This window comes from Battus philenor, unplaced genomic scaffold (genome assembly GCF_028537555.1).
Source record: "Battus philenor isolate CCGP_79_NKW_IND1 unplaced genomic scaffold, ilBatPhil1.0.hap1 SCAF_12, whole genome shotgun sequence".
NCBI lineage: Eukaryota > Metazoa > Arthropoda > Insecta > Lepidoptera > Papilionidae > Battus > Battus philenor.
In genome coordinates this window covers 5,350,214-5,371,009 of record NW_027181674.1, presented here as the reverse complement: position 1 = coordinate 5,371,009, position 20,796 = coordinate 5,350,214, and the positions used below count along the sequence as shown (strand labels likewise).

General features: G+C 33.1%; 1 protein-coding gene across 1 annotated transcript in view; it reads left to right on the top strand.

Moving 5' to 3' along the window:
* Window positions 1-20,796, top strand: part of LOC137932649 (multiple PDZ domain protein-like) — a 153,129-nt gene that overhangs the window by 20,473 nt on the left and 111,860 nt on the right. Inside the window, exon 2 of the mRNA XM_068776274.1 lies at window positions 18,832-19,206. Within this exon, the coding sequence (XP_068632375.1) occupies window positions 18,921-19,206 (286 nt within the window). The 5' untranslated portion in view covers window positions 18,832-18,920. The remainder of the gene's footprint in view (window positions 1-18,831; window positions 19,207-20,796) is intronic.

Here is a 20,796-nt window from a genome sequence, read left to right as displayed (position 1 = left end):
AACCCGCCTGTTGTTGGTTATCGCAGTATGGTGTTATGGTACGCAAACGAGGTTGCTGCACATTCTCTGAAAAATTGTTTGTGAGCAATGGCAATCATATGTAATTAATGCACAAAGTGTGGATAATCCAAGATATACAAGCTTGGGATTGGGAAACGAACCCGCGACCTATGTTCGCAAGTCTCAGTCCTCTACCGCTGGGCTACCACCGCTCGTTCTAAAATTATAACGTGACAAAGCGAAATAGGCATTAATTTTTTGTATATTCATGTATAGAGGAGTACTTGAATAAGCGTTGTTCATAAAGTCAATAACTTTAGACATTAAGAATGAGTCAGTGCTTCTGTAATTATCTAAGTGCTGAAACTGATACTTAGTCGTCATCAGGAATAATTACTGCGAGACTCTCTTGCTTTTATTTCGACAGCTAAGATTTGTCTCTAAAGAAAGTAATTAATTAGAATACAAAACAAAACATTACGTGTAAAATTACCAACATTAACGTTTCCATAAAATACTTTTAAATAAACGTTTTGAATAACTTCAGGGTTTATTCTCATACCTATTTTCAATTACTTTACAGGATGACTATTTCCAAGTGTAAAAGCTTTAATTAGATGAATGTATAATTCATTTTTGTCAATAAATGTATGATACACCCCATCCAAAAAACGGAAAAAAGCGTTTTAAAAAATTCGGATTACAACATCGTTATGGGTCTGCCGCATTCCAATAAAAAATTATAAGTGTAACCTATTAATATAAAAAGCTTTTTTCCCACAAATTAGCTATACGCTCACCCTTTAATGCTTTTACATCTGTATTCAATCAGTATGACAACTTATAAGGATATAATAAAATAATAAAAGGAAAGATATCTACAATGATGAAGGACTTACGCCATCGTAGTCTTTATTTAATATGCGATTTTCGATAGTTCGTATAGTACATGTAAGAATTCATCGTGAATTATTTTTTATGATCTTTACCTATGTACATGAAAGTATTATTTTTATGTACTTTATACATTATTGTGAACTGCCACTGCTCACCAAAAAGTTTCCATATGATAGGCAGCAACGTTCTCTGCGTACTATAATACCACATTGCGATCGCCAATCTTAATCCTGCCTCAAAAACCTGCCAAGCGTGACAATTATGGTATGTCCCCCCACAGATATCTTCTGGGGAGGTCTACGCCTTGCGGTGGGCGTATAAAGACTGAAACGACAAACACGAAACATTGTTTCTTGTAGGTTTTTAATTAAAATATGAAATCATTATGTAAGTGACGATTGGCTTTATCATACCATCCCAGCAACGCCATAAATGTTGTTCAGTTTTACGTTTAATAAAAAAAAAACAATTCAATATCCACGAGCCTTGACTTTATTTATATAGTGTTCTATGTTTTTAATAGTTTTTTTTTTATTTTTGTCTTGGCATTACGTGTACTCGTATATAACGTAATCAGCACTTAATTATAGTGTTCTCGAAATAAAATATTGTTACAGTTTTTTCTCAAGCTAATAAGTTTTTTGAGCTAATTACATAAGAAGAAATCGTGAGATCATTTATCTCATTGTAACAAAAGTTTCATTTAATACACAATCCGTGCCGAAGTAGTCCAAGGTCGGTAAAATTTGTCGGAAAAAAACACTTAAAATTTATCTACGAAGATGAAAAAATATTATGTTCGTTTTTACACTCATAATGTTTAACACTTTGTGTAAAACAATTTACTTATTAGGTGTTACGTAATTAAGCAAATAAAAACTTTTTGGTCATTGTATTAAAACGATTTTTTTTTACACAAGCGTAAAAGAAGATAAACAATTCAAATTAGATTATTTACTTATGAAGATATACTTGTACTTGCCTTATATATTGTTATTTTAAAATAACAACAATAAAAGGGCGTTTATTGTCTATAAATATCGAACTATTTTCAATAGTAAGTTTAATCGATTTGCAAGGAAAAAGATAGATTTCTTTGAAATATATTGTGAAAATAATAGTGGTAAAACAAATACAATAATATGGTAATCGAAACCAATGAAGCTATGGTTCCATTCTTTGGCACACTCGTATCGGGATATTAGATGCATTTATTGTAACAGTCCAATGCGGATTGACTTTCGGGCGCCCTTTTGCTCGTGGAGCATCCACCTAAGCCAATCTAATTTCACTAGGTAATCGAGCTAAGGCTACTAATATAGACCTTCTGCTTAGTTTTAGACTAAATGCCTTGCTCTACAATATAAAACCCGGCGTCGTACATGCACACACCATTTATTAATAATTAAAAAAAAGAAATGAACATGTCATGTGATTAATGTTCTGTATGTCGGACAAATAGCTTCAGTAGTGTCTGTTTTAAAGTTGGTGATGTTAGCTTTGCCGACATCATTAATATAATTTTAGGTATAGGGTGATCATGGGGGGGGGGGATTTAGTGGGTAGGAATCACACATAACCCTGTTCTCCCCCCAGAGGCAGGGTATCTTGAAAATCTGGAAGATTGAAACTGAAACCAAAAACAAAGTCTACGGCCACGAATGGCGCTGGGGCTGGATATTTAACACAACGTACCGACAAGTGCAGGGTAGGATGTACACTCAAAAGGCGGATAGACGACCTTGTTTGATGGTCAGCAGAAGACGCAACGAAGACTACACACTTCCAACCGTTTCGTTTAAAAATCTTTATAAAGTCATATGTCCAGCATTGAACACTAATGCTGAAATAATGATGACGAAGATATCATTTCATAATTTAAAAGTATATAAAAATAGTATTAATTAATATTTTATTTAATATGAAATTATTTTGTTAGCGGTTGAAGCATAAACATTTTTATATGAATAAAGCACGTAAATTTTCGTACTTGCATCCTGTGAATTTTTATAAATGTACACATCGCATCGTAAGTAGACCGGGATTTCTTGTTGCACACTCACTCCGGCTACTTTATAAACATAAATGCATGTACACTCAAGGTTGCATTTTATTTTTTCAAAGTTAGTGTGTAATAATAGATCTCGCAGGTAATTATTCCACTTAATTTACAAAAATAAGCCGTAAAATTAAATATAAATAGGAATATCAGACAACCTCTGGGAATATAAGGTTCTGGAATGAATGAACTATGGATCGGAAAACGCGGCGTAAGACAACAAGATTAAGGTCGTCGAAAAACGCTGGAGTAGGCCGTTTCCAGCTAGTCTTATTGTCAAATTATATAGGAGGCACGTCCTACGGCTGGAATGATTATAACGATGAAATCATAAAATAAATCATTTCGTAATTACAAGTAATTTTATACGACAGTCATATCGGCTAGTATAAATCTAATCGTATTTTAACGATGAAAAAGTCCATTAGAAGATATTCAGTGTACAAAAACGTTTTGTGATTGTGTCCTTACAAGGTTGATGTTAGAATTAAAAGAAAGATATTGTCAAAACTTTTTTGTGCGGAAAATCACATTTTACTTTATTGCCATTAATAGTTTCTGTGGAATTTGGCAGAGCGGTGAACAAGATTTCTCTGAATATTTTTAAAAACTATACTCGAAAATTTACCGGATTAGAAGGTTAACGATAAGGACGCTTAGCTGGATGCTCTATTGAGAGACCAGGCTCAAGATAGAATCTCGGCTTGGACTATTACTGTTATGGGTTTAATATTACAATTCGAGGGTGCCCGAAAGAGTTGGTTGTAGATTCAAATGGTCGCCATAATCGATATTTTTATATCGTCTTACTATCGTTTTTTATATAGGATGATTGAAATTAGGCGTAAAAGCTTTTAAGGGTTGAATTTAAACTTCATTTGTCGTCTATTAATAAATGATTCACCGTTTTCATAAATCAAATGGTTTAATAACGTAATAATAACACTGTAAGAGAAATCTTTTTCATTATTAAAATTAATTATTGTTTACTTCCTCTCCCTGAAGACTTTTCGCCGTAAGTTATTGGGCTCAAGCATTCTAAAAGAAAATATAAATTAAACCAAAATATTTCTCAGAAGTCACTTTATACAAGATCATAGGAAAGAGACAAAATACAATTAAGTTAATTCACTAATTTTACATCTATGTCCTTGAATTACTTAAGAATCGTGAAACATAATTGATACGTTTCATTAGAACTGATCGATAAAAACAAAAAATTCTTACATTATTTATTATGTTACATTATGTTTCTCGGTGTTAATATTAATGACATAAAAAAGTTCAACACGACGATATGTTAGCTTTTAAGAATTTTCTACTGAGAATTTCATTTCGTGTATGATAAAAAATATTTATTATGTTACATGTACATCCTAGCAACTGATTGAATGTATAAAAGTGATAACGTCAATTTCTTAATTACACTAATTGGAGAATAAATTGCTATATAATCTATTCTCCAATAAGTGTGTAATAATACATCTAATAAATTTTATATCTTCAATCACGATATTCGAGTTTAAACTATGTGACATACGCACGATTGATGCGTAATTTATTGTAGCTCATCAATCAAAGTTGCAAAGACATAAGTGTAGACTTTATTATTTGATTAATTTATATTAAAAATCAATTCGAATAGATTCAATGTATTTTAATATACAGGTTGTTTGGTTATAAATGTAAAAGCTGTTAAAGGTGAATATAGATCTTATTTATTATCAAAAAGCCTTTACACAAAGCTGTTACACCTATGCTCAATTAGCCTTTGCTAATGTGAAATATGTTACATTAATTATTTTTTTCTACTGGATTGCGACAGGGTAATAACTTCTGGCTGAGTAATATCTGCAGATACCTAAATTTATTTTATTTATTTATTATGCTTTTTTGTACACCATAGACAATAAATAGAGGAAAAAATAATAATTCATAAGGTAAAGGAGGCGGTCTTATCGCTCGGAGCAATCTCTACCAGACAACCTATGGATGGAGATGAGAGACATGAGGGAGAGGGCAGTTTAGGATGTACGTAGATACAAATACATAGATATATACAAACATACCAATGCAAATATACATACATATACACATCTATTTAAATACAAACATTACTATATACACATACAAAAATACTTATATATACATATACACATTTACATAGCTATATGTATACATATTTACGTGGGAAAGATACTCAATATCCTATTTTAAAGGCGAAGGAAGTGCTCTTTCACCATTTTTTAAATACTGACAACGAATTTATATGCAGTGACTCGATTTTTTTCAACGCTTTTTCTTTTTCAACTCTGTATATTATTTCTGAAACAATTTGATTTTTGGGTTACGGTATACCATATATTAATTGACAGCTAATGTCTATATATTCATCTTTTAAAAGCTTTTACACCAGGGATCAATCATTCTGTATATCTCCGATTCAGTAGGTTTTTAATAAAAACTGTTTTTTTTTTAATTAAATCTATTCAGATCACTCGGTGTTAGGCAAACAAAGACGTGATTTTATTGATGATTGACAGCAGTTCAAGGAATTGTAACGGTTATTGTTCGAAGATAATTCTTTAAATTTAATTTTAAGCTGATAGCTATTAATTGTACGGTAATATGTCTAAAACGCAACGAAAGCTTGTTTCAATGTCAAATGTTGACCGTGCTACGAAGCCGCTGCGATTGGGCTTTCATTCGTCGTCGAGTGACAAAGAGCTTTATGAATTTTAAATTTGCGAAGCGTTGCCGTTAAAATTTTAACACAGTTTTTGGACTACAATTTTTTTTTGATTTATATATTTATTTAATAAGGTATTTATTAGGATCTCCACCATAATCAGGTCACCCGAAAGAGGCCCACTTATTCTTTGTGGATGTTGTTGCTGTTAGCCCAAAGGCTTTTATAGCTTCATCGGAGCTGAATTCACGGAGCGGAAGGATCCGTGAACTTAAAAGGACAGGCCCACTCCAAGAGATAGACCATAGAATAAGAAAAGTGTAATAACGTATTAAGAAAGCACAACCCAAAGAAAACTGTGATAAAAAATAGAATATGTAAATAATAAAGTAAAAAATTTTAAAAAATGTACCTAGCCACCTAAGAGTAATAAGATGATGGAAGGAAGGCGATGAAAGCAAGAAGGAATGAAAGGACAAAATGAAAGATATTGTGATGGAAATAAGGTAAGAATAAAAGAAATTGAGAAGTATGACAGTGAGTGAAGAATAAAGATGAAAAATCTGAAAAACTTATTTGTAAACAAAGACTCTGATCCCAACTAATTAAGGGTACGAGAGGCCTCAAATAGCGGGGGCCATTTAAAAAAAAATAGACATAGACCTCCTCCAAACATCGCCACGATGACCGGTCTTTGTCTCTTTGCATCTAGTGGATTTCTCGATATGTCGTTAGCCCACCTAGTAGTATAAGTAACTTAAGTAATTCAAAATCAATAGCACTGCGATAAACGTAGTCATTCGTTCTGTTCAAATATTCTTTTTTGTATTCTTCCTTACCCTTGAAGTATACATAAAAGAGCGAAAGTAAAAACTTACGAAGGAGAAGCTCTTTGAGTGAAACTTGCCTGCGCCGCTGACCTCTGTGGAGGTCGCTACGGATATTCTAGATTAAGAGCGACGTGCGAAGCTTTTAGTTGTGAAACTCGATTCATAGATATTTCGATAGGCAATTAAAAATTGCGGTTTATTAAAAGCGTGTAGTATCCGGTAATTGTTTTGTTCGGTTATAAAAATCGTGTTATGTGTATTGAGATATTGAACCTATGTAGTCTTAGCGAATAGTACAAATTACTTGATATTTATTTATCTAGATTACGAACATATATGTCGTAATTATATTTAGATATATGCAGCCAAATACATATATATTCAAGACTATGGCATAATTGTCTTAGACTATAGACTAGCAAGCGGGATATCGATCGCAGTGTGGTATTATAGTACGCAGAGGTTACCACTGCCTATCCTCTGGAAACTTGTTTATAAGCAGTAACAAACCTTTAATTAATTAACAAAATATGAATTATATAAGATTGTATTTCGGGAATCGAACCCGCGATCTACGATCACAACTCTCAGTTTTATACCTCTGAGCTGCCATTGCTTAAATTATGGCATAATACCTTTTGTATTTAATAGAAAAAGTAATCATAAAAGATGAAATAGACAAAACAATGAAAGTGAAGCGCAAACAGCCATTTTATATGGAGAACTATTATTATCAACCTTATTAACAATTAATATTATTGTATTCAATTTCCTGGTATCTGTTTGATCTGTGATACTGAATATGTACCTGAATTTGTGCACAAGCTTAACATTAGACTAGCGTAAGAAAAACAAAAAGAAACAAATTTAAGAGCCGAGATTAGCTTCGGCTAATACTGATTCGTTGTTGCGAGAAAATTTCGTAACACAATACCCCGTCCCATACCATCTGCGCTTGAAACATGATATGTTACGTCTCGATAACTCAGTAATTCCAATAGGTGCGGCGCTCTACCTAGAACATAAACATCCTGTGATAAATAAATACCGTAGCAATATCTGCAGACGGTTTAGCCACAGAGACTTACGACATGGGAAGGTGTCTCTGTATTAGTACTAATATACAACCTTACTACGGTATGTACTGTATAAAGTTTAATATAATTGTGTGTTAAGATGTGATAATTTTAATTAAAGCCATTATGTTCTCGATCTTTCCATTCACCTCAATGGCGCGATGGTATTTCTGGAGGCCTTGTCTTGCCCGCTCGAATCGATCTATTCACCGCTACGTTTGTACAGGCCGACCGCGATAACATTGATCCTGCATTAGTTGCTCCTCTAAAAGGGTTTTAGTGCCTTATAAAATACGTCTATAGTCGTACCTTACGATTGAATTTACTTTACGATTCCCATTAAACGAAAGTGACGTAGATCGAGAGTAGAGAAATGGATTTCTGGGAATGCTTTTAATCCTTTGCGCAGTGCAGTTAAAGGGTTCGCCGTTTTGATTGAAATTTATTCCGTAGAACCTCTCAAGGGTCGGCGGTGAATTAATCTCACTTTGAATTTTTGCTGTTTCGTAAAATTATTTAATCTACTTCCTCGAAATATATCTTTTAGCTATGAAATAAATCTTTTAGTAAATATATATATGTAATTCGTGGTAATCTTATAAATATTTAGTTCCTTCTGAACAACGGCTCATCCGAGAGAAGTTTCTGTTTATTGTTCATAAATATCTCCAATGACTTAGAGCGCTTTAAGGTATGGTATTATTGATAAATTAGAGTCGGGAGGCGCGTGGGTAGGCTTACCACTAGGAGGGACCAATGCCATAGCGAATCATCATCAGATGATAATGATGATTATTGGCAAGTTTAAGTGACAGTCGGTAGGCCACATAGTGTGCAGAACAGAGGGCCGTTAGGGCCTTAAGATTCTGGAGTGTAGACAGGCAAGCGCTGCATAGGACGTTTACCCACAAGATGAACAGACGATGTTGGACGCTGGACGCACGCCACTTACATTCGGGATGATGTTAATTACTTTATTTTTAATGAAAATAGTGAATTTATATCTAAAATATTATAACAGCCATGCACAGTTACATCTGTAACAGATACGAGTATATTTGCAAAAGCGAGAAATACTAAACTTTTACATGTCGCATATCTTTTAGAAATCTGTTTTAGACACGACGGTTTTCTTATGATATTTTCCTTCGTCGTTTTTATCATATTACATACGCAAAATTTGGATTTTTAAATCGTTATATAGCACAACTTCAAATTATACTTATCTTAAAACTCGTTAGTGGAACTTTATCATTTCTTAAAGGTCAACAGAAATCCCGCAAAAACAATTAAGTCTGATTTGCGCAAATCATTTGTTTGTGGTGCGCGCTTCGCTCCCGTTTCAATTTACTGTGTCATAACCATCTCTTTTATTGCTTTTGTTTGAGCAATCACGCCGAATCTCGGGAGACGGGTAAACAAAAATTCAATGTTGATGAATTTCTCCACATTACGTAATGGCGTCCCGAGATACGGGTCGCTTTTTAATCATCCATTACGTAATCAAAAATCTGTGATCTCTTTGAAATTACACTACTTTCATTCCGTATATAACATCGGGTACGTATTTAATTATAGCAAAATACGACGTGTCAGTCTTCGTACGGTTTTAACATAAAAAGCGACATAAAGAGGCTGAGATTTCGATGTTTTTACATCATAACAGTTCCTTTTTATTACCACGTGAGATGAGTAAACAGAAAATACTGTTGATGAACTTCTGTGTATTACGCAATAAACCCCTCCATTACCGTTCTGAAAAAAATATGACGGAGACTCGTTTCGCCGGAGTAAGAACACTCTACTTATTTGTTTATTTTTAGAATATGGGGCGTATTCACGTAAATGGCATACATTTTGAATTACCAGAGTCGTTTATCACTGTCACAATTGCTTCGTTACTTAAGCAAAAAGCTAATTGGTTATTGGAATATATTATAATATCAATACGTAAGAATCTAACTATAGGTTAACACAAATCACTCCTTTGCATTGCGCCTCATAACGACTAACATTAAACTGTATCTCTTCTCGGCTTTATTAGAATGGTGTTTAGCGGTGTTAGTCTTTTATAGCTTCAACTGGCTCAAAACTCGCGAATACGGAATCGGCAAGCTAATAAATAAAAAGAAACCTATATTCGAAGTGATGTTTGACGTAATGATTAATTTATATCTGCTAGGTTGTCGGAAGTGTGTGTGAAGTGTCTCTTTCCGACACCATAATTCTAAGCAATTTTATTTGCTCTCCTCTTTCTTCTTTTGTGACATCACATTTTTTCAGTCATTTGCAAAAATACTCCGATTTAATTAAAATATTTTAAATCATTAAGCGAAGAAATAAAAGCTGTCACAACCCAGCGGACTGGCCAGCGGACTGGCCAGTGAACAGGACACATAGCGCGCAGAACAAATAGCCGCCGTGACCTTAAGTTTCCGGAATATAAACCACAGACGGGGAAGAACAGCGTAGTGCGTTCACCCACAGGAGACACAGAGTCAAAAGACGCTGAATGCTGGCCGCTACCAACCTGTCTTGGACGAGCATTTTTGGACAAGCGAATAATACTCCCGCATATTTTTAAAATTTCTTTTTTTAATATAAGTGATTTCCTTGCAATATTTTCGTTCGCCATTTTAAGCAATGTACACAAGGTTTTGATTTTAAACTTTACTGTCCAGTAGTGGACGTCCTATGGCTGAAGTGACAATAATAGGTTAATAATAAAAAGGTTTTAATGGTTACTATAATATCTTTAAAAGAGTAGTATAAAATTATTTTAAAATTGGTCCCGTTTTAGGTCTCGCTTCGTTCGGTCGTATTGCACAACAGCACTCTAGTGTTCAAGCGCTCTAGCCTTGGAAATTTACACTAGCTGACGTACTTTAATGTTTTCACGATTGTCTTTAAAAGTCCTCGCGACCATAACAGTTGGTATTAAATAAACAATATAAACTTGATTTTGTTTCAATGTCAAATGACGTGAAGTTTATTTTGCGGTGTCACCGTTCACATTGTATCATAAATATTGTATATAAACTATCATCATCATTTCAACCGTAAGAGTTCCATTATTACACATAAGCCTTATTCATAAATTTTCAAACAACTGAAAATGCTCTACAAACAAGGTCTGTAAAGTATGAAACTTAATTGTTATTAATCACATTTTTCCTCTTCTTTTCAAATGTTAAAATAAGCATAAATTAAAACGATTTGACAATTAAACGAGATGGTGATTGCAGTGAGGTATTTGATATAATTAATGAATTATTAGGGGGGCCGGGAAGTTATGTCGCTTCCTTAAGTTGAATTCACACGACTATATTTTTAACAAGTTTTTATTCGAATCAACAGTATATTCACCTTCGCTATCAACCTTTTGCCATTTAGTATACACATTTTCAATGCCGTAGCGGTAAAATATGTCGACAGAAACGTCATTATTTTCCGGTCCCCCAATATACAAGATCGCATCCCGGGAACCAAACCCGCGAACTACGATCCCAAGTCTTAAGTCGTTGGGCTACCATTGCTAAATTGATTACGTTGTCATCATTACATTGGTTAAATATTATTGACGATGTTACTCCAATAAAACGAAAATATATAACCAGTTCGAAATTTTTAATAAAAGCGCAACACAGAAGTGTAGCGTAGTTTCCAATCGCTACAAGTTTTAATATCGGGCTCTTGCTTCTGTGACGATCTCTCGTATTCCGCGCGTGGTCTGTACTCCACAGTTTAAGCACTTCTGCGGTTGAGTATCGGAAACTTATAGTCGGTTCACTTTATAAGCACTTTGAAATAGCTCAAAGTCCTAAATTGATATAATACTACAATATAATGGCACATATAAACTTTGAAAAAGACCCAATCTTTTTTTTAGTAATACACATTATAGCTTTTATGAGCTTTTATGTTTATTTATAAAATAATTTTAAATAAAATATATACGGGGTGATTTGTTATAGGTCACAAATGTTTATCTTTTATATTAAAATAGATAATTCGGTACATAAATATTGACGGATAATACAGGAAGATTGGTTATAGATGTAAAAGCTTTAAAATGGTTGAATGTAAAGTTCTTTTGCTGTCGATTATATACTAATACTTTAATATAACTAATAGTATAGTACATCCTATCCAAAAATCAATGGCTTCTGAAATAATAAATTACATAATCACAATGTAGTACCAAAAAGATTATTAAAGTGCAATTCGGATTAATAATTATTAAAATAATTATTGATTACTATTTGATACCGTATCTGTTTCAATAGAGAAAAAAATTAATATGAATTATTTCAGACTGAATACTTTATTAAAATTTAAAGCTTTTTGCTTACAAATAAGTTATACATCAAAAAGTAGTCTAGAATAAGACCAAACCTTAACAAATAAACATATAAAATTTCGTAAATAAAGGGCATCATTTGTGTTAAAATTAGATCAGACTATGCGTTGTATATTGTATATTACGTATGAATTAAATGCTATCAACTTTGTAAAAAAAAAACATACAAACACATTTACGATGGTTTGATTCCACGCAGCTAAAGTCAATTGTAAATAGAAATGGAGATCAATAGGCACGAACTAATAAGAAATTCTCTTAAGCCGCCACCACATGTCAAAGTGCCAACATCCGAGGTAATTACTCTGCATTGTACCCGACACTTCAGTGGAGCACACTGTCTAGTACGTCTTGCGGTTTGCAACACTAATGAACATGTATTGTACTGTATACGATTTCCAGAACTATCGGTGACAATAGTTGTACGTGCCTTGCTTAAATATGAATTTCAATATGGAATATATCTTAATGTTTTTGTGTAAGTTGTTTTCTAAATAAGGAGTTCAATTTTCCATAAAGCAGAGAATATATCAATCAAAGAAAGGAGTGTGCATACCGCACGGAAGAGACTTAAATGATTTAGCTAAAATAAGAACGAAATAGCAGTTTCGCTGACAAGACGTTTCTAGAAAACTGTCTGAAATTTATACACATTTTTTTCGTACCGCGAAACTTGAAACCGAGTTTTTTTTTATTCCAATTACTTATGGAAACTCTATTAAATCCTATAAACTAATTTTAAAACTATGTTTTTTTTTTATATTTTTGGTTACGTAAATTTATTATGGTCACATTTATGGACAGGCTAGACATGAATTTTCTTAATTATTCCGTGAATATATCTGTAATCGTTAAATATGGAATATTGGTATTTATATTTAAAGATTTACATACATGTAGTTTATAACAACTCAAACAATCAGCGCAAGTCAGCCATAGTCGTAACTTAAGAAAAGCCGAACAGTTAAAAATCATTGTTATCTAAATTATAATATTATTTAATAAATTAATAATATTGAAGTGGGTAAAAAAACACGTTATATAATTGTACGAAGACATAATGTTTAATTATTCAAACGTTAATATCCACAATATTTTAAATTCTGTATACGTTAAAAATTGCAATATAATAAAAAACTTTATTCACAAGTTTAATTATAACTATGTTCGTAAATTTTGAGGTAATTTAATCTTGTTTTGCAAGTATACTCAAGTTTACATTTCTAGGAAAAGTAATAAGTTGCTATCAATTTTAAATTTAATTACTTATATAACTGATTTATTTGTTTTATTAACTTAATTATCATAATTGTGTCAGCCAATTGACGCCCACTGTAAGGCATAGGGTTTTCCGAAAATATCGCTATGGTGACCGATCTTGCACTACTCGCATCCGGCGATTTCCCCTAACCTTGACTATGTCGCCGTTCCACTTAGTGGGAGGGGTCTACCTACGCAGCGTCTAACGACTCGATTATACAGCGTGATACAATATATACAAATAAGAGTCCAAATGGTTATAACTACACTCCAAAAATAAAATAAACTATAACGTAATCTAAAAAAACTATAAACCTTATAAAATTTGGAAATGTACGCAACCTGTTTATGTTTTAAAATATTATTAAGATTGCGAATTTATTTTAAATTAAGAAAAACAGAAAAAAATAAGTAATAGTTACTGGAAATTAAAATTTACTTATCACCATTTTGTTACAAATATAGAGATACGAATTAAACCACCATAATTATCATTAAAAAAAAACCGTCATCGCTATTTACCAATATAAGAAAAAGGTCGGATACGGGAAGGAAGTTCCATTGTATAACGCATTAACAATGCATCGCATACTGCGGCGGCATTGTCTATAGCACAATGCCTTTGCCAATAAAAGAGTTTTTTTATTCTCTTAAAAATAAATAGAATGGTTATTGTTTTATTTTTAAACTAAACTGTCGTTATTTATTCAAACGCCGGAAATTTTATCATTCCGCTTTATAATAACTTGGAATTTAAGATGAATTTTTAACAAAAAATTGTACTTTTATTTATTGAAACTTTTGAAAATCAAGCGTAAGACCTCTACCAAATATGCCATCGAATTGGCAAGTTGAGGTAGCGGTAGGCAGGTGAGATAGCGCGCATAACAGATCGGCCGCTGGGGCTTTAGTTTTCGAGTAGCGACAACAAGCGGGCAAGCGCAGCGCAAGGACATCCATCCTCAATGTGGACAGACGACCTTGTTGAATTAGTCGGAAGAAGCTGGATGCAGACGACTCCCCAGCGGTCCTATTGGAAATCTATGGGGATGGCATGTCCACCTGTGGACATCTTACGACTAAAATGATAATAAAAAAGTAAAAATATACCTAATATATCAGGATAGAAAATCCAGTAAATCTTGAAACATACATAAAATCCCGATGAATATGTTATCAATAGTTTTACGTAATTATTTATTGTAATATCTGTTACGTTATTTGAATTGTAAGTCTAAATGGAGATAATTATATTACATGGACTTTTACATTAAAATTGTTTTAACGATTTAAAAATAGAATTACAAACGAGTTTTGCATCGGTTGGCTTTAATCACCCTGTTTACCGAGCGGTCGTTTGATGTATGCCGTAAGTGAGATCCAATGTACGGTACACGTTGCGGTTTCCGTCACTAATGAATCCGAGCTAGATCAACGAAAAATCAATTAGGTCTTGGTTGGTGTAGCGGGGTTGTAAATGATCGGAAATTAACGACGCTATTTGGGAAAACAAACATACTTAAAATTATAATTTAAAAATATTCTATTAAACGTACGATGTATTACATCTCTTGTTGACTTTTAGTCTATTACCTGCTCAGAAGAAAACCATCAGACTTATGAGGAACAGGCGAAAGAAACAGCAGGACAATATATATTTTTTTTTAAATAAATCTAAATTACATAGTGGAATAAACATTGAAATAGCCTGTCGAATACATCATTCCCAATGTGCTATCTTCTATGAAATATTTACAGTGTAATAACCGTTTGCACAAAAACATACTTTAATATATTATTTTAAATCTGGTAATAGAAGTTGTCTGTACATCTAAGATTCTATTGTAAAACACAAACACTGCCCATAGACGATGGTGAGTATTCGTCGTCCTTTTCTCTTTCTTTTAAACCACTAGAAGCCTACTGCAATCCATAGGTCTCCCCCAAAAGCCACGATGACATATCCTGGGCTATCCGCATTAAGCGACACTTCGCAACCTTAACTATGACGTCGGTCCAACTAGTGGAGGGCCTATCCACTCTTTTATGCAAATAATTTGTTTACGGTTCTGGTATTTATATTGTGTACATCACAGTTTTTTTTTTAAATTGATAGTGTTTATAATCATACATTTTCATTCACGTATAGCACATACAATATATTTTCATTAATATACATATATGATAGTGTTAAATATTCGAATAGGAGACGACGAATAGGAATCGACATTAACAAAAAAGAATGAACGACGACATATATTTTTATGTATATGTAATAGCTCTGTTTTAAATATATATTATTCAATTATCGTAGACTGTCTTGTTTATGATTAATTTAGTATCGGTTATTTATAGCTTGTATAATTATTTTTAGGGAGCCATTTTAATAATATTTTTTTATTCATATCATTTAGTTAACGACTAGCATAATTGTGGCTATGGATATATACGTCTACTATAGGTAAACATATTTAAATTTGTGCAATGCTGTGCAGGGCGGATGTTTACTTTTTACAATAACAATATGCTATCAAGGATTTTTAAATAAACGACAAATTTGTGGGGTATCATTTTTGCAAATTAGAATAATAAATAATTTTGCCCTGTTCTTTTAAGCATAAGATTACGTATTATATGTGCGTAAGTGCTGGTAACCGCCCGAGGTATATCAAAAAGGTAAAACCACGGAGGGCGCGACTTACAAGACGCACACGAGATATTTAAGAACAGATCTTTTGACGTTTATCCTGCATATATAGCTCAGGAGTTGTCTACCACTTGCACGCATACTGTGATGTAGTTCATCATATCCTTAAGATGCCAAGATTAACGTAGTTTGGATATACCCTATTAGCCCAGTAATTTCGCTAGCCAACTTTAAAACTTTTAAAATCAGAACGTAATATTTTGGCAACAGAAATAATTGCCGCGATTTTCGCAGTTTAAACGCTTTTTATAAAAAAGTAGTTATGTCAGTAACCATGTAATTAAATTCTATGAATTCTAAAGTAAGCTTCACTTGATTTTTTAGCATATAATAATAAATAAATGATTTTTTTTTGTATTTAACGAAACGAATAATGTTAAAGATGAAAATGATGTGGAGCCACTTAAGTAAAATAACATTCGAGGTTCTCCAAGGAGCCCTCTATATCAGGGGCTAGCAACCGGCTGTTCTTTAGTTCCATATACAAATTTTGGTAATGTGTTTAAACAGTTATTTTCTTTATGAATAAAAAAAAGTTACTTAAAGGATCTAAATTTTTTGTATTTTGTGAATTGTAATTTAATAATTTTCCGAATCAAAAGGTCATTACCCCTGCTCTAACTCATTTTAAGGTTAGTATCAGCGTTTTTCCAAGACAAACCCAGTGAAACAGTATTTGTTCATGACAGAAAATCCGGACGCGCAAAATTATTATTCGCCATTTGATTCAGGACATCAGGCAGACGAATATCGCTTACGGAAAAGTTCGTCTAGTGTCAGTTTTGTAGGCGGTTGTCTTTATACAGTACTCCAACAGCTTAGTAATTACGATAGACAAAGATTACGATTTATAAAACCGAACCTAGCCAAAAACGTCGTTCTTGTATCCGACGTGCTAAATTAAAAGCCGATCTAATTTATCATTAGGGCTACGGCAGAGCTCCAATTGGAGGAGAATTATCTCTTTGTTTTCTTGTAAAAAAAATAGGTTTTACATATATTTCTAAACAGAGTTATAACACAGTTTTACATATTGTTGACCTACTTGTAACTTGAACTAAAAATATCACTACATTAAAAGTAGCAAGTTGAACTGAGGGTAGAAAAAAAGTATACATTTTAAATACTGCTTTTCAATAAGAATGTGGGCTTTCGTATTCACGACCCGTGAATTTTTATAAATCCGCGTATAGCGTCAGTAACGACGTTAGATGTTCACGCATATATCTTTTTTATATCTCATATTTTTCTAAACACCACTGCCTTGTAATTACTGATAGTAGGTCTATTGTGCTAAAGATGGCTTTATAAGTACCACCACGCTATTTATATTTGCCACCAAAAGTACATAAGAAGAAATATAATTAAAGCACATAATTTTGTAATCAAGAAAATGGAAACGATGATTGACTAATCTTCTTCAGATTAGTCGTATAAAGATGCGTTTACATAGCTTGATTTTGAAAATGTGTGCAATTAAGTAATTACTTTATTATAGTTTTTTTTATACGAAGGTCATACATGAGAATGTCTTTATTTATTTAATTAAATAGACTTTTATTGAAACGTAATTAATATGCAGGGTGATTGAAAAGAGTTGTAAAAGCGGATTAAAACATAGTTTTTTTTTACTTGTTGTGAATTAATGTTGTTACAATATCCAAAAGTCAATGCTTTCAAAAGTGATACATAACAAACTGATAATTAAGTAAGAAAAATCATTTTAAAAATTCGGATTACTCTATGTTTTAATTAATTATTGTTTATTGTCAATACCTGCAGACTGCACTGCCGGGAGTTATGACCTGTAGCATTCCAAGAGAAAAAAAATGAATGAATCATATTTTAGAATGATGACTTTATACAAGGTTATTGGAAATAGGTGAAGAAGTTTCAAATATTTTTGTTGACGAATGAAAATACATTCACCCCCTGTAAGGGTTTTCAATCATCATATATATTTTACTTGTAGTCCAAATGTACTTCGCCACCTGAACCTGCAGCAGCTTCAGGGTCTCTTGTATTAAGGATCTCTTATATTAATAATGGAGTTTTTATTTTGGTCTTTGACCATAGTTTTCATTTTTGATTTTTTAGACATAGAAGCAGCACAGACATTTTAGAATTTTTTTTCATTACGTACTTGTTTTAGAATCATTTCAGTAATTATATTTATTTTTACTAAACTCCCATATGTTCCTGGGGTTTCGATAGCACAATAGTAAAGTGATGATGTTACTGCCTATTTTGCAGAATTCAATTCTTATCACAACACTCAGTTGTTGACTATTGAAGTTGCGGGTTTACACGTAACAAACGCAGCACAAACCGTCTTTTGTTAACATAGTGCGACGACCTATTTAGATCAATTCGCAATCGCAAGCGAGAGCAGACTGGCCAGTTCATAGGTCACGTTCATTGGTAGCCTTTTCAAAAGCAAATTACTCGTGTTATGCAGCACTCTGCTGTATAAAACTACTCGAAAGACCCTGTTTTTATTTCAATCATGAGCTTTTTAAAGCACAATTGAGAAATTATGACGATCGCTTATGCAAATACTATACAGGTTTAATTCGTTGTTTTTTTTTTATTCACAAACTTAGATTTGAGTATACGTCACTAAGCGTAAAGTTGAGAATAATTTGAAATGAAATATGATAATATCGATATAAAGCTAAGATAGAGAGGGTTAAATTAATTAGAAGTAAAGTAATGAAATATCAACAATTCAAAGAAAAAAAAAACTAACGGACTACACCTTTATTCTAAACACCATATAACAGATTAATAGATGGTACGTGTGCATAATTAAGATCCACAAAAAATAATCATAAGAGCTTGAGTTAAATAATTTGATCCCCCAAGACCGGATGCAAGGGGCCTACATTCAATCATATATACTAATTATTTAAGTATACAATAATTGTCACTAAAATAGAATTTATTATTACAGATCGAGACCAAAGTGGAAGAATTAGTGATACTGAAACATACCAGAGGCGCTACGATGACGGCGGGGCCTACGTGAGGTCCCGCCACGACATGGGCTCGAACATTAGCCAGCACTCGTCCAAGGGTCTCAAAGGGCGCAGAGCAAGATCCAGTGGAGATTTGTGCAATGGCGACTCTAAAAGTCAGACAGAATCATCGGTCTGTGGGTCAGTGGTGGGTGACGTCATGGGATGGAATCGATCCCTGCCTAATCACTTGGATGGAAATCGCCATCTAGCAGACTATAGCCGTGTCAACAATAACTATGGAGAGCTGGGAACCTATAACAGATGTCAAAAAGGCGGTCGAGGTCTACGATACAGAGTATCAAAATCAGGTAAGGGTATAGCTACTAATCGAGCCAAATTAGTTTGGCCCTATTCGATACTCTTAAAAGACCAAACCGACTCCTCTCTCAAAAGTCAAAGCATCAATTTACTACATGGCGTGACCATCAAAGTGATTTAAATGCTTAATGACCTCGCAATACGTTGGAACATCTAACATCTCGAGCCGAGGCTCCCGAAATGTTTTTTTTTTTCCCAGTTACTGTAAAGAGATTTATCCTTAGCACCGTCAATGCTTCCAAGTCTGATGAAGCTGTAAATAGTTATTGACATCCAGTCTACCTCCAGGTCAGATGATAGATCCCACAGGCATGAGAAGAATAAACCGAAGAAAATCAGCGTAACTTTAAATTTTTAAATTAATATAAAATTACTTATGTATGAATATTGAAATAGCTTGTAGGCGAACACGTCATAACCAAGGTGCGCTATCTTCTATGAAGTAATTTGAAATGTATTTTTTTCAATCCAAGAATAGAAGCTATTTGAAAATGATCTGAGATATAAAAATATATAAAGAATATATAAAAATAATAAATAAAGAATATATTAAGAATACTAACACGATTAAGTATAGTTTTAGGTATGTAATATGCTTTCTTGCTTTCGGTTTTGCATTGTGTATTATACATTTTCAGGGTAAATTGGATATATTTTTCACATGACTTTATATAACCAACAAGAGTTTACCAATAATTGGTTGTTTGTGGTTCTAACAAGTGATTACTGCGGTTGAAAATACAATTTTAATCAGGAAAGTACATTTAAAGGGTGCATTCAGTCCACGACTATTAAATGGAAATAACGTTGTAGGAACGTCTAACCACAAAAGCACGTAGAACCAGATCTTGGCTAGCGTCCACAGACCGCGTGTAAGCATTAGCCACGGAACAAATTGAATAATAGTTTACAAACAGACAGAAATGCCGTGTACGTTCAAACCTATTTTAATTTAATTGTTTATTTCCTTCTTAATTTGTTGAACGTTTTATTACACTATCATGTCTAACCACCGTCAATGCTGCGGTATCACGCGTTCAAACTTATAAAGATCGTGATGTTAAAGTTCGCGAACTTCTCAACATGACGTCAGCGATACACGGACAGCGCTAGCTGTTCCTGCCGCTGTCAAATAACATGGTGATCGTGTTATTAAGGAAATATAATTAATCGCTGCTATATATTTTAAAACGAATCGTATAAGTTAAACAATATGGCGGCTCGGGGCCAGCTGTCCTGTCAAACGTACGTGCCGAGACGAGCTACGAGCAGTGCGCGTATTCTAACGTTTAACAGCCTAGGTACCGTAAATAAAATACTTATTTTTATTATAATAGTTGTTTAATTTCTTAATTAATTGTTTTATCGATTAATTATTTAAAACATTTACATAGTGATTGTAAAAATGAAGGTATTTTCGAACGAGTTCCTACGAACTAGATATTTGATAATAAAATAAGAGCTTCTGTTTAGGAACTAACAAAAGCTTTACTTGCCGATGTTTTCGAGAATTAAATCTTCTCATAACATATACAAATGGTTACTGTAAATAATCCTAACCTTGCACAACAACATGAATA